General features: G+C 46.4%; 4 protein-coding genes across 5 annotated transcripts; 2 read left to right on the top strand and 2 right to left on the bottom strand.

Annotated features, from left to right (window-relative positions):
- Nucleotides 1–339: 339 nt before the first annotated feature.
- DFL_009177 (uncharacterized protein) lies at nt 340–1,556 on the bottom strand (the record flags this gene model as incomplete). The annotated part of the gene is made up of 4 exons (XM_067639024.1): nt 340–490; nt 636–1,080; nt 1,236–1,451; nt 1,511–1,556. 4 exons carry the CDS (start codon nt 1,554–1,556, stop codon nt 340–342), a joined length of 858 nt encoding a protein of 285 aa, XP_067486854.1.
- Nucleotides 1,557–2,630: 1,074 nt separating this feature from the next.
- On the bottom strand, nt 2,631–5,243 carry DFL_009176 (uncharacterized protein; the record flags this gene model as incomplete). The annotated part of the gene is made up of 2 exons (XM_067639023.1): nt 2,631–4,572; nt 4,627–5,243. The coding sequence occupies 2 exons, from the start codon at nt 5,241–5,243 to the stop codon at nt 2,631–2,633; spliced, it is 2,559 nt and encodes an 852-aa protein (XP_067486853.1).
- A 1,351-nt stretch (nt 5,244–6,594) lies between these two features.
- DFL_009175 (uncharacterized protein) lies at nt 6,595–8,572 on the top strand (the record flags this gene model as incomplete). Of its 2 annotated transcripts, XM_067639022.1 has the most annotated exons (7): nt 6,595–6,867; nt 6,934–6,947; nt 7,045–7,098; nt 7,166–7,351; nt 7,428–7,688; nt 7,753–7,944; nt 8,002–8,572. In XM_067639022.1, the coding sequence occupies 7 exons, from the start codon at nt 6,595–6,597 to the stop codon at nt 8,570–8,572; spliced, it is 1,551 nt and encodes a 516-aa protein (XP_067486852.1). The 2 variants fall into 2 exon arrangements, with proteins under 2 accessions (XP_067486852.1, XP_067486851.1); XM_067639021.1 differs by lacking the exon at nt 6,934–6,947 and having other exon boundaries at nt 6,595–6,864; nt 7,022–7,098.
- A 5,617-nt stretch (nt 8,573–14,189) lies between these two features.
- Nucleotides 14,190–16,679, top strand: DFL_009174 (uncharacterized protein; the record flags this gene model as incomplete). The annotated part of the gene is made up of 3 exons (XM_067639020.1): nt 14,190–14,333; nt 14,388–14,629; nt 14,693–16,679. 3 exons carry the CDS (start codon nt 14,190–14,192, stop codon nt 16,677–16,679), a joined length of 2,373 nt encoding a protein of 790 aa, XP_067486850.1.
- Between the last annotated feature and the right edge of the window lie 585 nt (nt 16,680–17,264).

Here is a 17,264-nt window from a genome sequence, read left to right as displayed (position 1 = left end):
ACACCCGCAAAGGCGGCACCTGCCACTGTTGCACAATCCACAGCTGGGCAGGCACTAGAATGTAGTTGCATGTATCTTTGCGGGTAGACATCGGGTAAATGTCTTCGTCCGTTGAATCTATGAACTTGTGGGAGACAATCGAAGCATCCTTTTTTTTATCCTTTTCTTAAAATAGCATCCAGGCACAACCAATTATCCCCAAAGGATCTATAACAGCCTGGCATGGTACACTGATCCACATTAAAACACCCAACAGACCAACGCAATTCTTAAACATAAACCTCACGGGAACGCGATCGACAAAATCCAACAGCACTTAACCTCGGCTGTTAAATATAATTATTGATACAACATACCCTCCAAGTGTCCAAAATATCGTCCTCCGGTAGGTTTAAAGTTCTTGAGAATTCCATCAATCTCATCCATCTCAGAATCCGTCAATTCGACCGATTGAAGGTTCTCAGCAACTTGCGCCTGCTTTGTCGCACCACTATCACCATATATCCCCGTGATTAGCATCACCTATAATTTCAAAAGAAGATATCATATCATCCCCAACCGACTTCACACAAACAAATCCAACGCAGGTGTGATATCGATAAGGAGCCAGGAGCTATATCTGGGAGCGGACTCACAAAATAGGAATAATCCTCACCCCACCCCTTCGACTTCCAACCTGTCTAACCCACGCCAACCCCAACTGACTACTCGTACACCCTTTCCTCTCCGCAATCCCCCTCACCAACTCCACCAACTCCAAATTCTTCCCAAAATTCTCCGGCTTGAACCGATCAAAATGCCTTCTCATATCACCTTCCGGCAGATCATCTGCACTCTTAAACTGTCCTGTCAAAAAACCCCTTCCAAGTGGTGAATAAGCTGCGATGGGTATATCGAACTCTTTACACACTTCTGCTACTCCATTTTCAAATATTTTGGTAGCCCAGAGTGATACTTCTAGCTCCACGCAGGAGATATTCTCTTTTCCGAGGATAGCCACTGCTTTCCTAATCGTCTCGGCCGAACACTCGCTCGGACAGAAACTTCCAATCTTTCCGGCTTCGATATACTCTTTCACCACTTTATAACTCTCTCTCCAAGCGGTATATTCTTATCCACCCTCGCAATACAAAACACATCAATTTTATCCCTCCCCGTCTTCTCCAAAATATTCTTAATTGAAGCATGTAAAGCAGCAGGACCGGAATCCGGAGTACGAGTCGCCTAGTTCATACCCGCTTTAACAGAGAGGACTACTTTATCCACCGCCTCGGGGTGAGCGGTGAAGTAGCGTCTGAGCATGTGTAGGTTATCTTCCGGATCACGGAGACCGTAGAATTCGCCTAATACGAAGAAATTAGCGCCGTGTGAAAGGGAAGCATTTACTGAGGCGAATATTTCTGTGTCGGTGATTATGAAGGATCGGCTGGTGAAGGCCATCAAACCGAATCCTGAGAAAAGTTAGGAGAATGTATATTTACGTAGGTATTTAGATAGACTGAGGACTTACCCGTTGCACCAACCTCTCGCCCTGCAATTGTGATTTTATCAGACATGTTGGATCGAAGATTAATTCGAAACGTTGACGTTATACTGCAAGTCTAGAAACTGACTAAGAAATATTTAATCCGTAGAAAAAAAATTTCTACACCAGAGTGCGCAATATAAAATGACACCTTGTATTCCGTTCTGCCACCGAATCCAAAGCTAAAGACATCAAGACCCTTTATATAAATCCAAACTCCCCTCATATCTCCACCTATCCCCATACTCCCATCAAAACCACACTAAAAACCCAATTCCAAACGACGTAATACAATCCCTCGGAGTTTAACCTACGGCTTTTATATATCTTCGAACATAAATTATCGGTCAACTATATGGGAGAGAAACAACACTATCCCGAATCGGGACTTCAATATCCAACCAATCAGAAGGCTTGCGCATATATTTCAATATTATACGGCGAGGTCGGCGTCGAGAGACTGTAAAGATCCGATCAGTTTTAAGTTCTTTTTTTTTTTTTTTTTTTTTTTTTAGTCTAGCTTTTAAGCATAAGATTTGACGTAATGCGAATCGATCTTAGATTTAGTAACACGGTTGGTAGTTAAGTTTCTTTGGCCCTGTAATCGAACTGACGTTACTCAAAGTGAGGAGAGCCGACGAATAAGACTACCCAAGTATGTTCTAGTGAAATCTAGGTCCCATAGTCAAATATAAATATCATTGAGGTAAAAGGTAAAGCTATGAGCATATAAAAAAACAAAAACTCTAGATTCAAAAGCAACATAATAGAAACAAATATCGAATCAGAGCAAACTTCTCAAAAACTAGTGGTATAATACTTGTACAAAATCCGACAGCAAAAAATCGCTAAATGCAATTCCAAAGCATTGCTCTAAATAACATCCCCAAAAGCCAGCCATCAAGGGAGAAAAAACAAAAAAGAAAAAATCTTGCCAGAAATATAACGCCGTAATATGTCTTCCACGAGGTAATGGCAGTGGTGGTAGAAAGAAAGAAGGGCTCATAATCAATCAAAGTCAAACATCAAAGAAATATATGTCCTCTTTGGAACTTCCTCGCTTTTATATTACCCTTATTTTGAAAGAAAGTTCTGTATCTTTTCCTCACACTTGCCGTTTCTCCCGCTTCTTTTCCTCATCTTCATCTTCATCATCATCGTCCTCATCAGCACGATTACCAGACCTTCCTGGTCCAATCTCCATGAAGGCCCCAATATTCTCTTCTCCAAAATAATCTTTTAGTTTCCGCACCCTCGTCGGCGTTCCACCGACTCTAGCAAACCCGGTACTAGATCCGATTACCGCAGGAGGCGTATCACCCTCATCCTCCCGCAGATTCTCTTCTTTCGCCCACGCAGGGGTTACAATCCCACTAGCCGGTGTAGCAGGGTCTATTATCGACCCCAATTTTTCATATTGCTCTCGCGTAAGGTTATCTCGAATGAGTGAAACACTCTTCGTTGATTCCGTACGAGCAGCTGAAGGCTTTGAACGTTTCTCTTCAGGTGATGGGGTTGAGTTGTATGGTTTTGATTTGTTGCTTAGATCTTCGAGGTGCAGATTTTCCCAAGGTGGAGGGTCGACAATAGGGGTTAGTGTTCCATCGGGTGGTTCGACTATTTGTTTTTCATTGGCGACGTCGATTTGTTCTTTTCGGGCGCCGAGGGGTGCTTCGCCGGATGATGAGCTTGAGCGGTGTATCGAGGACACAGTTGGGGGTGGGAGGTGAGGTGTCGAGCCGTCCGGGGTGTCCATTCCAGGAGGTGGCGGCGGGAGAAGGGGTTCTGGTCCCGTTTTCATAGAACGTCGTTTATCAGTTGGTGAAATATCGGTATCTTGGCTGGTTTTTCTAGAACCAGGTTCAAAGATCTGGGGGATTTGGCCACTATGTCGGTTAGGAATTTCTAGAGAGAGCCCTTCGGGTCTAGATTTACTCCGAGAGCGTCCGATTCCAAATATCCCGGATGGGGCACGGGTCGATGAAGAGCCCGTGGAGGAAGTAGATGTTTTGCGAGACTGCTTTCTTTTTGGCTCAATATATGTATTCAGTGAAGACTCCCCAGGGGATTTAGCCGATGATTTGGATTTGAACGGTTCGCTGAATCCCATAAGGTTTGGATCATCCAACCCGGGGAGTTCAAGCTTCTCCCAAGGTGGGATATCCTCCTCAGGTCCAGTCAGAGCTGTAGGAGACCGGACGATGCCACTCGAGTCTAGTGGATCGATTTCGTCCAGTTCTAACTTCTCCCAGGGTGGTGTTTGCGACTTTGACGATGTCGGGATATGCTCGAGATAGCTACTAGCATCACTCGGCCGCGCGACGGCAGTAGAACCACTACCGCCATTTTCAAGGCTACCATATCGATGCTCCCGTCCCCGCTCTGCGATCCTGTGTAGCGTCCCGGGTGGTGTCTTAATGAATATCGCATTATCCTCCCAGAGCGCTGCCTCAAGTCTATTAGCAGGATGGGCATTTCGTCTTCCTCGAGGAGATATAATCCTGCCATCACCATCAACATGTCCCAACTCGCCTACTGCACCGTGTGTGTCCCCATAAGCAGACATCCAAGCGACTCCAATTGATGGTCTGTGGCTTGTGCTGCCAATTGTGCCACGGCGTGCGAGTGGCATCTGCGGTGTCAGCGGGGTTCCGGGACTGTTATTATAAAACGTAGGGTCGTAATGGGTATTATCCCGATGACCTTCGGATAGCGATGTTGAGCCCAGCCAGCCAGGAAAGAACCTCGATATCAAAGGCTTTGTCATCGGAATTGACGCACAGACGATCCCAACGTTAACCTCAATTGCCGCCCACATGAATGAATAGGCTGCATTGTAATCGAAGTCGAGGGCTTGGCTTTCTGTCAATTGGAAGTAATGAATGCGGATTATTCCCACGACGATATCAAATAACCCGAGGCTGAATACAACAAGCAAGATAGCTTTTTGGCGGGTAGGAAGGCGGAGTGATGTCAAGACGGGGATGGGCAGAACGATTATGGCGAGGTCATCGAGTATATTAATTGGTGCTGAAGCAAAATATATACTATAGATAATATCAGCTGTCTGTTTTTGTGGCGAGGCTGAGATCCAATCTTACCGAACAGTCCCAATACAACCTTCAAATGGCTGTCTATTCGACTCTGGATCAAAAACAAGTCCGATAGGAGAGCATCGAAACGCTAGGAGTAGAGTGAGCGCAACTCCGGCACTGATAACCACCGCCATGGTAATCCAGCAAAATCTCCGAAAGTGCTTTTGAACTTTGAATATCAGTAGATAGAACGCCAAGATCGATACCTTTGTCATAGCGATCGCTGGATTGAACAATAATGTAAACGCATATTGATATTTTTGTTTCTCCAATGCCATGGCATACGGTATCGCACTTGAATGCCGTCCGAATCCATAGTTCACACCTTGTATGATTGAAAGACACATGCCGAAGGATAACGCAAAGGCGACGAGGATAAGGTAATCATCAATGCGCATTCTTCGTGCAATAAAACCTCTCGCAATGACCCGGAGTGCGACGGAGATGAATGCCAGCACCAAAAAGACGATTGTGGTCGCAGAGACCGTGGGGCCGTGGTTTCCTCCATTTTCGCTTGGTGATGCGAGAGTTATGCCGGTGCTGTAGAGTTTGCTGGTCGTCGTCGCAGCTTGGGTTATCGAGGCGGTAAGCGTGCCTGTGGTGAGGGAACCGCCATTATCCATTATACTACATTGGTTAATTGCATCGAACGCAATATCCAAGCACAAATCGATTTCATCGACGGGGTTTGGAAGTATTAGATCTCGGTCTTGGGTACAACCGAGTTGGAAGGATGTATATCTGTAGATGGTCGACGAAAAAGGCTGTTTCTCCCATGGTGCGGCCCGTCCGCTGCCTATAGAAGGGACGTACTTAATCTTGCATGAAAATCCTGATGTGTCCTGGAGCACGTCAAATGGAAAATGCCAGGAAGACGAGGTTTTTTTGGCTGGGGGAACATCTCAGTTTAAACGGCAATTTTAAGCCATGCCATGCCCACCCCTGCACTGTGTCGGTAATCTTTCACTCAATAGGTTCCCTGGCTTTAGAAGGATGCCATTCTGTCTCACAATGTTACGCCGTCGACAGCAGAGAGCAAACATTGAGTCCATTGTCGTTATGGAGGATCTCTTTGGTTACAGCCATTCCTAAGGATCCGGAGACGTCTTCGAAGACCGACGTGGAATCTTCGAAGAAAATTCCTGGGGTTCTTTGGGGTTTCCGAAGCTAAAGTTAGGCGAGCGTGACAACTGGAAAAGCTCCAAGATATCATGACATAAATCATTCAGGCAACTGGCCTTCCGGTTGGATCGCCGGGCTCCATGAGAATTACTTTGCAATCGTGCGAAATCAAGTTTCCTTTGCAAAGAGAAATATCTTATTTCTCCGACCAACCGGCAAAATGCGGGGGTCCACCTCCAAAAACCGAAGGCCCTCTCGCATTCGCAAAGGCGAGAGCTCGAGGGTGGACCCTCGAAAATCGGCAGCCCCTCTGCTTGCAATATTAATGAAATTTGAAATCTGGATTCCCTTAGTCGACAGAATCTCTTGGTTTGAAATGCTTAATTCTGACATCGAATTGCTTGCATATCTTAGTACGAAATATAGGACGGAATATAAAAGACGTTAGCACAGTTCTTCGCCGTCTTAGGCTAGGACTAATAGCTAATCGAGTTTAACTTACCTTTGCAACGTGGGTAATGGGATATGGAGGCCCGTCATGGGGGCAGGGATATCGAGGTACAGACACATCATATGGGGGCCAGCTGCCAACCGTTTAATCGCGCTTCTCCGGGTTTAAAATTTCAGATGTGGTCCCAAGACTTTTTTCATTTATCTCCTTCCTGCTACCCGTTGAGAGTCCATGCCGCTTGCCGGCACAATTACTTGCTTCCGTAGACACTCAAACCATGATCGAGAGTAGTTGTCGACAATTCACGATTCGAACTTCGAGCGCCTCAGACCCCGGTCAATATATATGAGTTCCTAATCGCCGCGTTGACGTTCACACAGCGACTTCGAGTCCCGGCTCGGATGGGGCCGCGATCCCCTCGAGCAAACGGCGGGCAAAACCACCACGGATTAGACAACTGGCGCCATGAAGACAGTGTCGGTTCTGCCCACCACAGCGAATTCCGACAGCCTTCTCCCAACCCGGGATTTGGCGGGGACCCGAATAACAACTTTTACCAGCTGCATTCATCGAAATCAGCTGTGGAGCTGAGTGCCTATGAATCGGTTGCTCCTGTTGCGATAGTGACGATTTTGTTCTTTCTGTGGGGGTTCGCATCTGGGCTTTTGTCTGTGGTGAGAGATGTCAATTAGGGCCGACGAGGTTATTTATGCATGCAACACGCTAACTGTTGGAAATAGAGTCGAACCAAACCGTCTATAGACGCCACGCCACGCTCCGCCGTTAAGACTTGATGAAATATCAGACTAAGAAGAAAAATGCCATTAGGTCCTAAATAACAAAATAACCAGTACAATAAAGAATACAGAAGGGGCATTGATTGGTTTGCATAGCGCCTATTACGGGTTCGTCGTATTGCTAAACTTCCCGAAATTCGAATTTGAGCGCTAAAATAAAATAATTTTTTTTTAGAGGCTATTTCGTAGGCCCGTTAACGTTCAGTGGATATATCTTCCGCCATTACGGATTTCGTATCACGTTCATTGTCGGACTAGTTATCTATGGTGTCGGCTGTATCGTATTTTGGCCCTGCGGCGTCTTGCAGACATATCCGGGATTCATCATATCAAACTTTATTAGCGGACTCGGTGTAGCGACGTATGACCCCTACCGTTTCCAAATTTACGGAATTCAAAGTATTAGTTCTCTATACCTAACTAAATCTTTTACGTAGAATTGAAGTTGCAGCGAACTTATTCGTTGCTATCTGCGGGCCGGCGGAACACTGGGAAGCCAGACTGAATCTCTCGCAGGGTGCTCAAGCGATTGGGAATGTCTTTGCACCAATACTGGCCGATAAAGTTATCTTCCGACGGGATGAGAGGTCATCGAATACGGAGTGGCTTATAAGCGTACAATGGGGTTATCTCGGTGTTGCTTTCTTCGACTTCGCACTCGCATTGTTCTTTTGGTATGTTCCATTACCGGAGTGCACGTAAGTTCTCCCCTCCACTTGGGATGTATATCTTCTCAATCTAGGCCTGCTAACAAGTTCATAGAGATGCGGAAATAACCCGAGTCAACAGATGGCGCCCAGCGAGATCACTTGATGAGAATGCACAAAGGCGGCTCGTTGGAAAAAAGGCACTATTGCTTATCGGTGTGTGGGCCCAATTTTGCTATACCGGCGCCCAAGAAATCATCACCATCAACGGGCCCAACCTTATTAGCATATTCTCACCTGGATACGTGTACGTATTCTTCAGACATCAACCCTGAAACTTTCAAAATACTAACAGCCCTACTAGAAATAAAACAAACACCTACCTCTGGTCCGCCGAAGGTCTCCTTGCATTTGGCCGCCTCGCTGGTGGGGTGGGGATGTTCTACTTTCCAGCTCGATGGTGGTACCTCCTCTTCGCATCCGGTTGTGTCATTACATCTACGCTTCTCGTAGGGTTGCAGTATACGACGACAAATTCCGAGGCCATAGTCGCACTCCATATGCTACTTCAGTTCTTCGAATCGATACTCTTCCCTACTATCTTCGCTATCTCACTACGCGGTCTATCAGGCAGGAACGTGAAGTGGGGTGCCTCATGGCAGGTACTCGGAGTCTGTGGTGGAGCTGTATGGCCACCGATATATCAAGCAATAAGGAGTCGATATGAGTCGACTGTGGTTGGGAACCGAGTGGCTTGGATATTGGTTGTAGTACTCTTTGTGGTGGGACCGGGTTTACAATCTTTCCTGGTGAATTTTAAGCCAAGTTGGAGACAGAAGTTGGATGGGTTGAGTAAACGGAAATTGAGAGAAAGGTATGAGAGTGATGGGACTATCGGTGGGAGACTAGACGGGGTGAATGATCATGTTGCTTAAGGGGGGTATGTGGCAAGTCACAGGTAAGGTTGCTCAGATCAACAGATTCGAGCGCAAGTTGGGTCTCATTTCTGCATTTTAGCGGGCGTAGAGGTAATGTTTTGATCTTCATGGGACATATGCTTTGTCGAAGTTGTTTTTATGCATCCTCTAGGCCAAATTTTTTCTTTATGTACCTATCTGCAATCTTTCGATCATGCATTGTGGCTGTTTTATAATTTTAATTAGCAACTATGCCAATCGATTAATGAACCACCATATCCTTTGTTCTCATTTCTCTCCTGAGTTTATGGAAGGAACTTCGTTAAGCCCGAATATTATATCGACTTCACATTATGTACTCTGTGCATACGATCCTGGTTATCCCAATTTCCCTTGTGGACTGCACGGTTTCCACTGCTTATGTAAAACTCCAAACCAAAGAACCCCAATCTCGTGATATAGACTTAATCAGTTTATCCATGGAACCAAACCCTCCCTCCCTTACGGCCGGTCATGCAAGTCATTCGCGTGGACGAAGGTCCCGTCGAAACTTTTCTCGTTTCATGGTTGCCAAACATTTTGTTTCCTTCCTCCACCGCCTTTGACTACCCTTTTATACAGTTGATCGATGAAAAAACCACGGAACCTTCCGTTTGAACATTATAACACTACCCTTACTTCCTGAATATAACCCCAGGAGGTTGGGAAGTTAGGAAAAGTTCTCCGTGATAATTCAAACCCTCCCGCCATTCATAGTATATACTTGAGTAATTACAGTGCGAACCCCTTCCCCGCCGCCGACAAACTCTGACGTCCCTGTATCAGAACCCGTGAAGTTTCCGTCCTCCCTTTTCCTTCCCGAGGCCCGCCGTCGTGTCGCTGCATCGGAATGTCAACTATCAGAGAAACGTCCCACGGGTTACAGAGTGTCATAGCCTATTTCCACATCTTTTCATTCTTTGGCACAAATTACCTAGGTACTCTGTAAACGAATCATATCAGTAATATCGACCGTGAAGATAGTTCAGTGGTAACCTGGTGGGTTAGCGGGGTCTCATAAATGATCAGATGAGAGATTAACATTAAACCGTGGAACATTGCTCTACGATGGGCGCACGCCGTTGGAAGTTGAATGGGCAAAAAAAAATAATCTTGCAAAGCGATGGATGATCCTTGACAAGCAACCCTAATTTCCCCTTCCCAGTTCCCCGAGCTTCGGTGCAGCAGATTGACCCACTTGCCTTAAACTGCATCCTGCAACGGGAAATGGAATTCTTCAGGGTCCTCCCCAGGCGTCTTCGCGATTCTCGAACGAAAATCTACACCCAAGAGCTATAAAGAGGTGAAAGAACAGACCATGCGTTTTTAATTTCGGATACGTCCCAGGTATCCGTACTGCCGCAGACCTTGTCTCAATTGTATTGAAATTCACGAGCTTAACACCAAATCTGGTAATTCCGGAATTGCATTTCGAAAAAAGAAGAATCACGAACTCTTTGGGGTGAGTATCGAATGAATGTCGCTCGGACGCGTTGAGAATCACGCTAGAGATCTGATTGATATCGCCTCCCGGGACCGATCGCCAAAAGTGATATGGATTTCGTCTTTTTGGAAAAAGGGGGAGGGGCATATCAACCTTCCTTCGATGGCAAAGTGTACATAAAGCCTTACCTCCCGATTTTCCACGTGTGTTAGAGAGGAACCCGATATGCGAGGGACATTCGGACCTTCCAGAGGTCGGGTTGATACCCGAGGAATATGATAGAGGCCTGAGCCATCAAAGAAAAAAAAAAGATCCTTTCTTCGCGAGCAAGGCACACGAAGGTTTCGAACCTGCATAAGTGATTGACGGTGCATATATTCCAGAGATTCGGGTGCTACCTCGCGCTGAAATTTTGGTGGCGTGGTACGTTACAGTTCAAGGCGTTTGGGAAATTTTGTGGTATAGGCGGGGAGAGGATCCAGCGTTCTGGAAATCCTCTCTGTCACTTTTCGTTACGGAAGATTAATTTTCCTCGGAAAAGATCTGGTGGGTAACTTAAGCATGTAGATATAATGATGCTTGGTGGCGATGCTGTTGCTTCGGCTGCTACTGCCCTGCGCAACGATGTCAAACGTATGACTCCTGCGGCATAAATGTGTATACTTAGTATAGCGATGACACCGCATGATATGATATAATCCCTCGCCTCGAGGGATTCGAATTCGTTCTTTCTTTGACAGTTGCCTTTCATGCAGATGCAAGGACGGGACCTTTTCAGACGCCGGCCAGCCGCGATGAACATCCGGAATCGGACTGATGAGATCATGCAACTGTTGTTTGTAAGAAACGGCTGGATCTTTGAATCCTTCCTACCTCTAAAGTTTCTACGGGAATATATTTGAATGTAATTGGTGAAGGTGGTTTTCAATATTTCCCTCAAAAAAGCATGGCTGGACGAAACACGTTGAAGCACTCTATATTCGTGATCGATGCTAGTAGCCTGACTATATTTGACGTTCGAACTGCTTCCGTCTTTGCATGGAAGCATCGTCTTATTTGTCGAGCCGGAGACCAAGACCAAGGCTTACGGCACACACGTGCATCAAGAAGTCACGTTGACTTGACCTAAACGCTAGCAACCACAATTGATCAACAGATGATGGAAAATATCTTCATCATTAGTCGACGGTGTTTGTAATGATTCTGTTGGGCGATTGGTGATAATTATCAGCACACCATTAATAGAGCCATAGTCGGTTGGCCAGCGGCAAGCATTCGGCACAAAAGGGGTCCACCGCACAGCTTGGCACGTCCCATCGAAGTCTTCCATCCCAGCCATCCCGTCCGAAAGGAAAAAATAATAATAATAATAATGAAAAACGAAAAATGAAAAAAATTGAAACCTCGCTCTCAACGCAGTAATAGTTAGGTTGGAATAAGGGGCAACATTTCAGGGAAACCGTGACCAAAAAGCAAGTCACTGAACTGTAAACCGCAGGGAAAACACGCTAGAGTAATTTTTTTTGGAGGGTGAGACACCCGAACGAATAGGAGTCGAGACCTGTCCGTTACCCACTCCCATTGGGATCTTTGTATGAGGGCTGAGGTATTGCAGCGGTAGATGGTACTTTTGTGTCGACCAGTTACCATCTCAACGCGGGAAAAAGAAGTGTTTGGGTCCTGCAGCTTTAATCGGTTCCAGAATGGAAGTAAAATCGTGACTTTTGAGGATAAGTCAGGGACTCAACATGCATATAGACGATGCTGGATTTGAACGACCCGTTGACCTAAGAAAAAAAAACGTGATTTCATCCCAACCAGGTTTAGTTATATGTGGGGAAGATGATAGCAGAGCAGCAAATAAGCATAGACACCTCAGCAACCGGTTGCTTGCCATCCTGTGAGGTCGAGTTCTGCACTATGCATAAGCTGAGCTTGGATGGAAACACTTCTTTCGATCAATCAGCGATGGAAGCCAATGAGAGCCATCGTCGGGCAATGTTTTGATTTCTAACTGACCCAACCTCTTTTTTAACTTACCTATTACCACAGTCGGTCTTTTGATTTCTTAAATATACCATCGCGAACGTATATTATCTCGCCTGATAGAAAGCATCGTCCATCCATCGTCCATTCCACCACGATCAGTCTAACCTCTGCACGACTAGTCAGCTTCAGAGAGCCTCGTCGAGAATTGCTTTCTTCTTTTTCTGTCGAACCCCTGGCGAATCTGTTTGAGAAGAGAGCAACTTCAAATCAAGAAACCGGTAAGGGGACAAAAAAGAGGAAATTACAAGCCAGACCAGGTTAGTAGATTGCTTTTTTTGATTCTCGGGCAGGGCACCTCTCGTTTGTTTCTTTTGAGCCGTCCGTTATGGATTGGCCATCCCATCAAGTCAAGTCAATCCAGAAGCACCGGAGCACTGAGGTGAGGGTGTATGGGCACTGGCTGTCGAAGGCCTTCGGTCTTCAAGGGCATGGTTATAGTTCTGGTCCCTTATTCAGAACGACCCCCAGGCGAGGCCATGGCATGGCCATCGTTATAATTTACTGCAAATGCGTTGAAATCAATCAAGTCCAGGTCGTGTCGTATATTAGGATATTCAAGACTTAATTACTCTGCTAAGAGAAACCATCATCGACGCCGGCCATAATTTCTTTTCTCCCTCCTATTCCTGTACTCTATTCCATCCGCCTTCTCTTCTCTCCACCACCACCACCATCATCTCTTCTCTCCCCCTCTTCCTCCTCTCATCCCCCTCTTCGTAAAGTCTAACCATATCTCTTCTTTCCTTTATACATCATCTTTTCCTTTCTGTTCTTCTGCAAGTTTTGGTCGTTCATTTTGGTGTAATTCAGGATATATCGCATCGTATCGTATTACAGGGTGCAAATTCAACTGCAAGGAGTTTCCAACGCACACAGTCCAGTCGCAACTGCATATTCCTTCTCCACGCACTACTCCGACGTTCTAAGACGCCGCCTCCTTGCGTCAATCCGCACTCTTCCTGTCTTCCGCCCTTCCATCTCACACTATCTCCATATCTCAGCGTCAACGGCGGCACTGTGGTGACTCGACCTGACCATACACCCTCTTGTCCGACCTCCCGTGGAGAGACTCGTCGCCTGTCAACTTAAGTCGAAGGAGACCATTCTTGCCGACCTGTCTGCCTGCCTTTTTATTCCAAGAGCAGAGCATCAGAGAGAGACACAGACACAAGAATTGGAAAATAAATATATAACTTTTAGTCGCTGCACTGTTTGCTTCGTGCTTAAAACCTTTGCCGACATCTCGCTCGTTCCGCAAGTACCGATAAACCGCGGACACTCAATTCAGGGTCTCCTAATAATAGTCAGCAAGCAAACCGAGATTTCAAGTACTTATATATCCGTTTCTGTGAAGCGGGCATATTCTTCTTATAATTCTGGCTTGAAATTACACGCATTGGGATTTCGATTTACCATCGACCCTGTACTCTTTTCTCTCCGATCCCAATATATCTCGGCTGTCGTTCCGACCAGGTTAGTGGGTCTATACTTTTTTTTCATCTATACCTCTTTTTCCGTACCCATCGTTACAATTAGTACCACGAGGGCGGTCAGCGGTGTAAGCAAAACCTTGTAAGGCCGGATCAATCTTTGGGAGTCGATTTCGAGTTCCTGAAGGCTGAACAGGCGTATGGTTGCGCAATTCTTAAGCCTGCCGACCGCGTTTCTCCAAATGCACATATTCCATTTTTTCTAAGGAGGTACATTCTTACTCCTCATCCCCCAATTTCCAACTATCAACAGAAGTCCCATCATCACCTTCATAAGAGGTGTCGGACGCCTACAAACCTAGCTCTCATTTTACCCGTTGGTAGACCGAAAGTCGGTGGTTTGACAATCATCGTTCTCTCAAGGACGCTTACGGTTGCCCGTTTCGTCGATCGAAAGGCTAAATCGGGGTCATTTGGCTGGTACCTGGTCGTGCTAGTCAATTGTGGTTCGCCTTTCTGACACTATTTCCTTCCGCATGGAAGAACGGCTGACAGTTTAATTTTCTTTGTATATTTTTGGTGATGTTCAGGGGATTGTATTCTTTCGTTGATTTTCATTCTGCCTTTCTCGATACTAATGACGGCTTACCGAATAGAACGACTTTAATTCACGATGTCTCTTATATCCTCAGGGAACACCCTGTCCCTGACGGACAAATTTGATGTTCTCAAAGATATTGGGGATGGGAGCTTTGGTAGTGTTGTGCTCGCCAAAGTGCGTAGCGCCGGCAGCAGTGTTGCTCGTCGAGGCAGTGTGGTACGTATCGATTTTGTTCGTTTCCCTGGTGTGATATTCTAACAGTTGGAATAGGTTGCGATCAAGACGATGAAGAAGACTTTCGAATCATTCGCCCCGTGTCTAGAACTACGAGAAGTTATATTTTTGCAAAAACTTCCTCCACACCCTCATCTCGTCCCCGCCCTAGATATCTTCTTAGATCCAACAACTAGAAAATTACACATTGCCATGGAATACATGGATGGTAATCTATATCAACTTATGAAGTCTAGAGACCATAAGTGCTTGGACCAAGAGACTGTTAAGAGCATACTGTGGGTTTTTTTTTCCTTCTAGTTTGATAGTCTAATTGAATTCAGTACTAACATGGTGTTAAGATACCAAATCATGTCGGGCCTAGAACACATTCACGCGCAAGGATTCTTCCACCGTGACATTAAGCCAGAAAACATTCTGGTTTCTACATCTGCCGGTCCTTCTTATGATTCGAATGCTCCTTTTAGACGATATTCGAGCATGACTCCACCTGCAACCCCCGGTGCTTACACTGTTAAGATTGCCGACTTTGGTCTGGCGAGGGAGATGCACTCCAAGGTTCCATATACGACCTACGTTTCGACAAGATGGTACAGAGCGCCAGAGGTCCTCCTCAGGGCAGGTGAATACAGTGCACCCGTCGATATTTGGGCAGTTGGTGCTATGGCCGTCGAGATTGCTACACTCAAGCCTCTCTTCCCTGGTAGTAACGAAGTCGATCAGGTTTGGAGAGTGTGTGAGGTCATGGGAAGCCCAGGAAACTGGCAGTCCCGCAGTGGAAGGAAGATTGGCGGTGGTGAATGGAAGGATGGTATCCGGTTAGCACAGAAGCTTGGATTTTCGTTCCCAAGGATGACGCCGCAGTCGATTGAACAACATTACCTACCTCTGTCGCAATGGCCAGCTTCCCTTTCTCAGTTTGTTACATCGTGTCTGCTGTGGGATCCAAGAGGCCGACCAACATCGACGCAGGCACTCGCTCATGAGTACTTCATTGATGCTGTTGACCCCTTAAAGCCAAAGCCAGTTCCTCAGCCGCAGACCCGAGCTCTCAGAAGCCGACAGTCCGAATTCGCTCGTCCTTCGATGGAGCAGGTCGTACAGCCAACCCCTCAATCAAGCCTCAATACTAAGCATTCTTGGTTCCGGAAGTCGTTCGCTGGCACTAACACTGCATCGGTGGTGCAAATCTCAGCAACTACCACCCAATCTGAGACTAAGGCTGGCCCTAAGATAACACAAACCGAAATCACAGCACCAACTTCGACTCGTCAACCTACTGAGAAGAGATCGACATGGCACGGTCTTCGTGGAACTGGAGCCCCGATTCCAATTCTTCCAACGATTAGACCCATCACTCCTCTATCGGATACTGTTCACGCTCAAGCTAACAACCACGACCACACTGATACTAAGCATCTAACTTTCGACGAAAAGTCTGGAAAGAAGCTTGGAAGACAACTTTCGACAAACAGCCAACAGCAGTACACGAATCCCGCCCACGCTGCGGCACTGTCTTCGCTAAATGGTGGACGAGGTGTTATGTCGCCACCTGGAACAAAGGAGGGCATATTTTCACATTTCCGCAAGAGGGTACGAAGGCTATCTGGAAGAACATCAATCCCCGTCAGCCCTGCTGACGATATCGAGGCACAAGTTGGGTGCGGTCCGTGGTCGTCAAACAGGTCGTCGATGATTATCGATCAAGTCTCGAGCCCGACAGGCACGTCCTCCGGCGACTTTAAGGAATCCAGCCGAGAGTATGCACCTATCCAGGTTTCTGAGATCCCCAACATCGCCGGTCTTAGCAGCAACAACCGACACTCGCGGACTCAGCTAATCTCGCCCCCTCCTAGCATGAACTCGCAGATTAAGAGGAATCCGTCGTACCCACCTAGGGTCGAGCCACAATCTCAGTTAACCTCGTCGAACAGCAAGGCCCGTCGACAGATGGCCAGGAACTCTGCAGCCCGTTACGAAACCCCGGACGAAGAAGAGGAACTCTTAGATGAGGTTCTCGTTCATGCCGCCAAGGCCATGAGAAAGTTGGAAAGAGGGTCGCCGGTTCTATCACAGCAAGGAACACCTGAGCGCGCTCTTCCTTCCCATGGCTACCCGACGCCTCCTTCTCACAAGCAGCAGAAGCCACAACTCCAAGTTGTAAGCATGGGTCTCCGAACAGAGGCACCAGCCAAGGGGCGAAAGCGATCTGGTCAACGTAACTCTGAAGATGACAGTCCGATTCCCAAGTGGAATTCCCCACTTCTCGACAACGGAAACTGGGCTGCCTCGGCCGCCGCAACTGCCTATGCTGGATCGAAACGGTAAAGGTCTTGCGTTCCGTATGTATACTTCCTCTGCATCCCACGACTCATGAAGCCGAAGGACGTCTCTTGCACATATTTTACACATTTTACACATTTCCTTTGTTTATGTACCTTGATACTTCCCACAACCTTAGACATCTGTGATATTTACCTCTGTGTTTTTTTTTTTTTTTCATATTTTTCAGCGGTGGGGCCTTCATATTTTCTTGTTAGCGAAATTCTCCTTCCCAATTTTTTGCCCTGGGGTTGCGTATGTTTTTTTCTCCTCCTTTTTACCACCATATATCTGTTTGTAATAAACGTCCTAGAAAAACATCACCCAACAGACACGAAAACTTTCGAAGGTGGACATACGGGCTACGAACGAACTTTGTTTTTAGAACCGCTTCACACTCCTAACTCGCATGTCTTTTGAACTTCCTTTCGCACTCTTCATTTTCACACACACCAAAGAAAAACAACGTCCTTTCACTCACTCTTCCCCAGGCGATACTCAAAACAAAAAGCTCTTTCTTGCGGGGATCCTTCGAATCGTTTATGGAATTCAGGGTTGACACTGTGGTGGTCCTTTTTTATTATCAAGATG

Source organism: Arthrobotrys flagrans (assembly GCF_004000055.1).
Source record: "Arthrobotrys flagrans strain CBS H-5679 chromosome Unknown unitig_1, whole genome shotgun sequence".
Classification (NCBI taxonomy): Eukaryota; Fungi; Ascomycota; class Orbiliomycetes; order Orbiliales; family Orbiliaceae; genus Arthrobotrys; species Arthrobotrys flagrans.
This window is presented reverse-complemented; position numbering and strand designations above follow the sequence as displayed.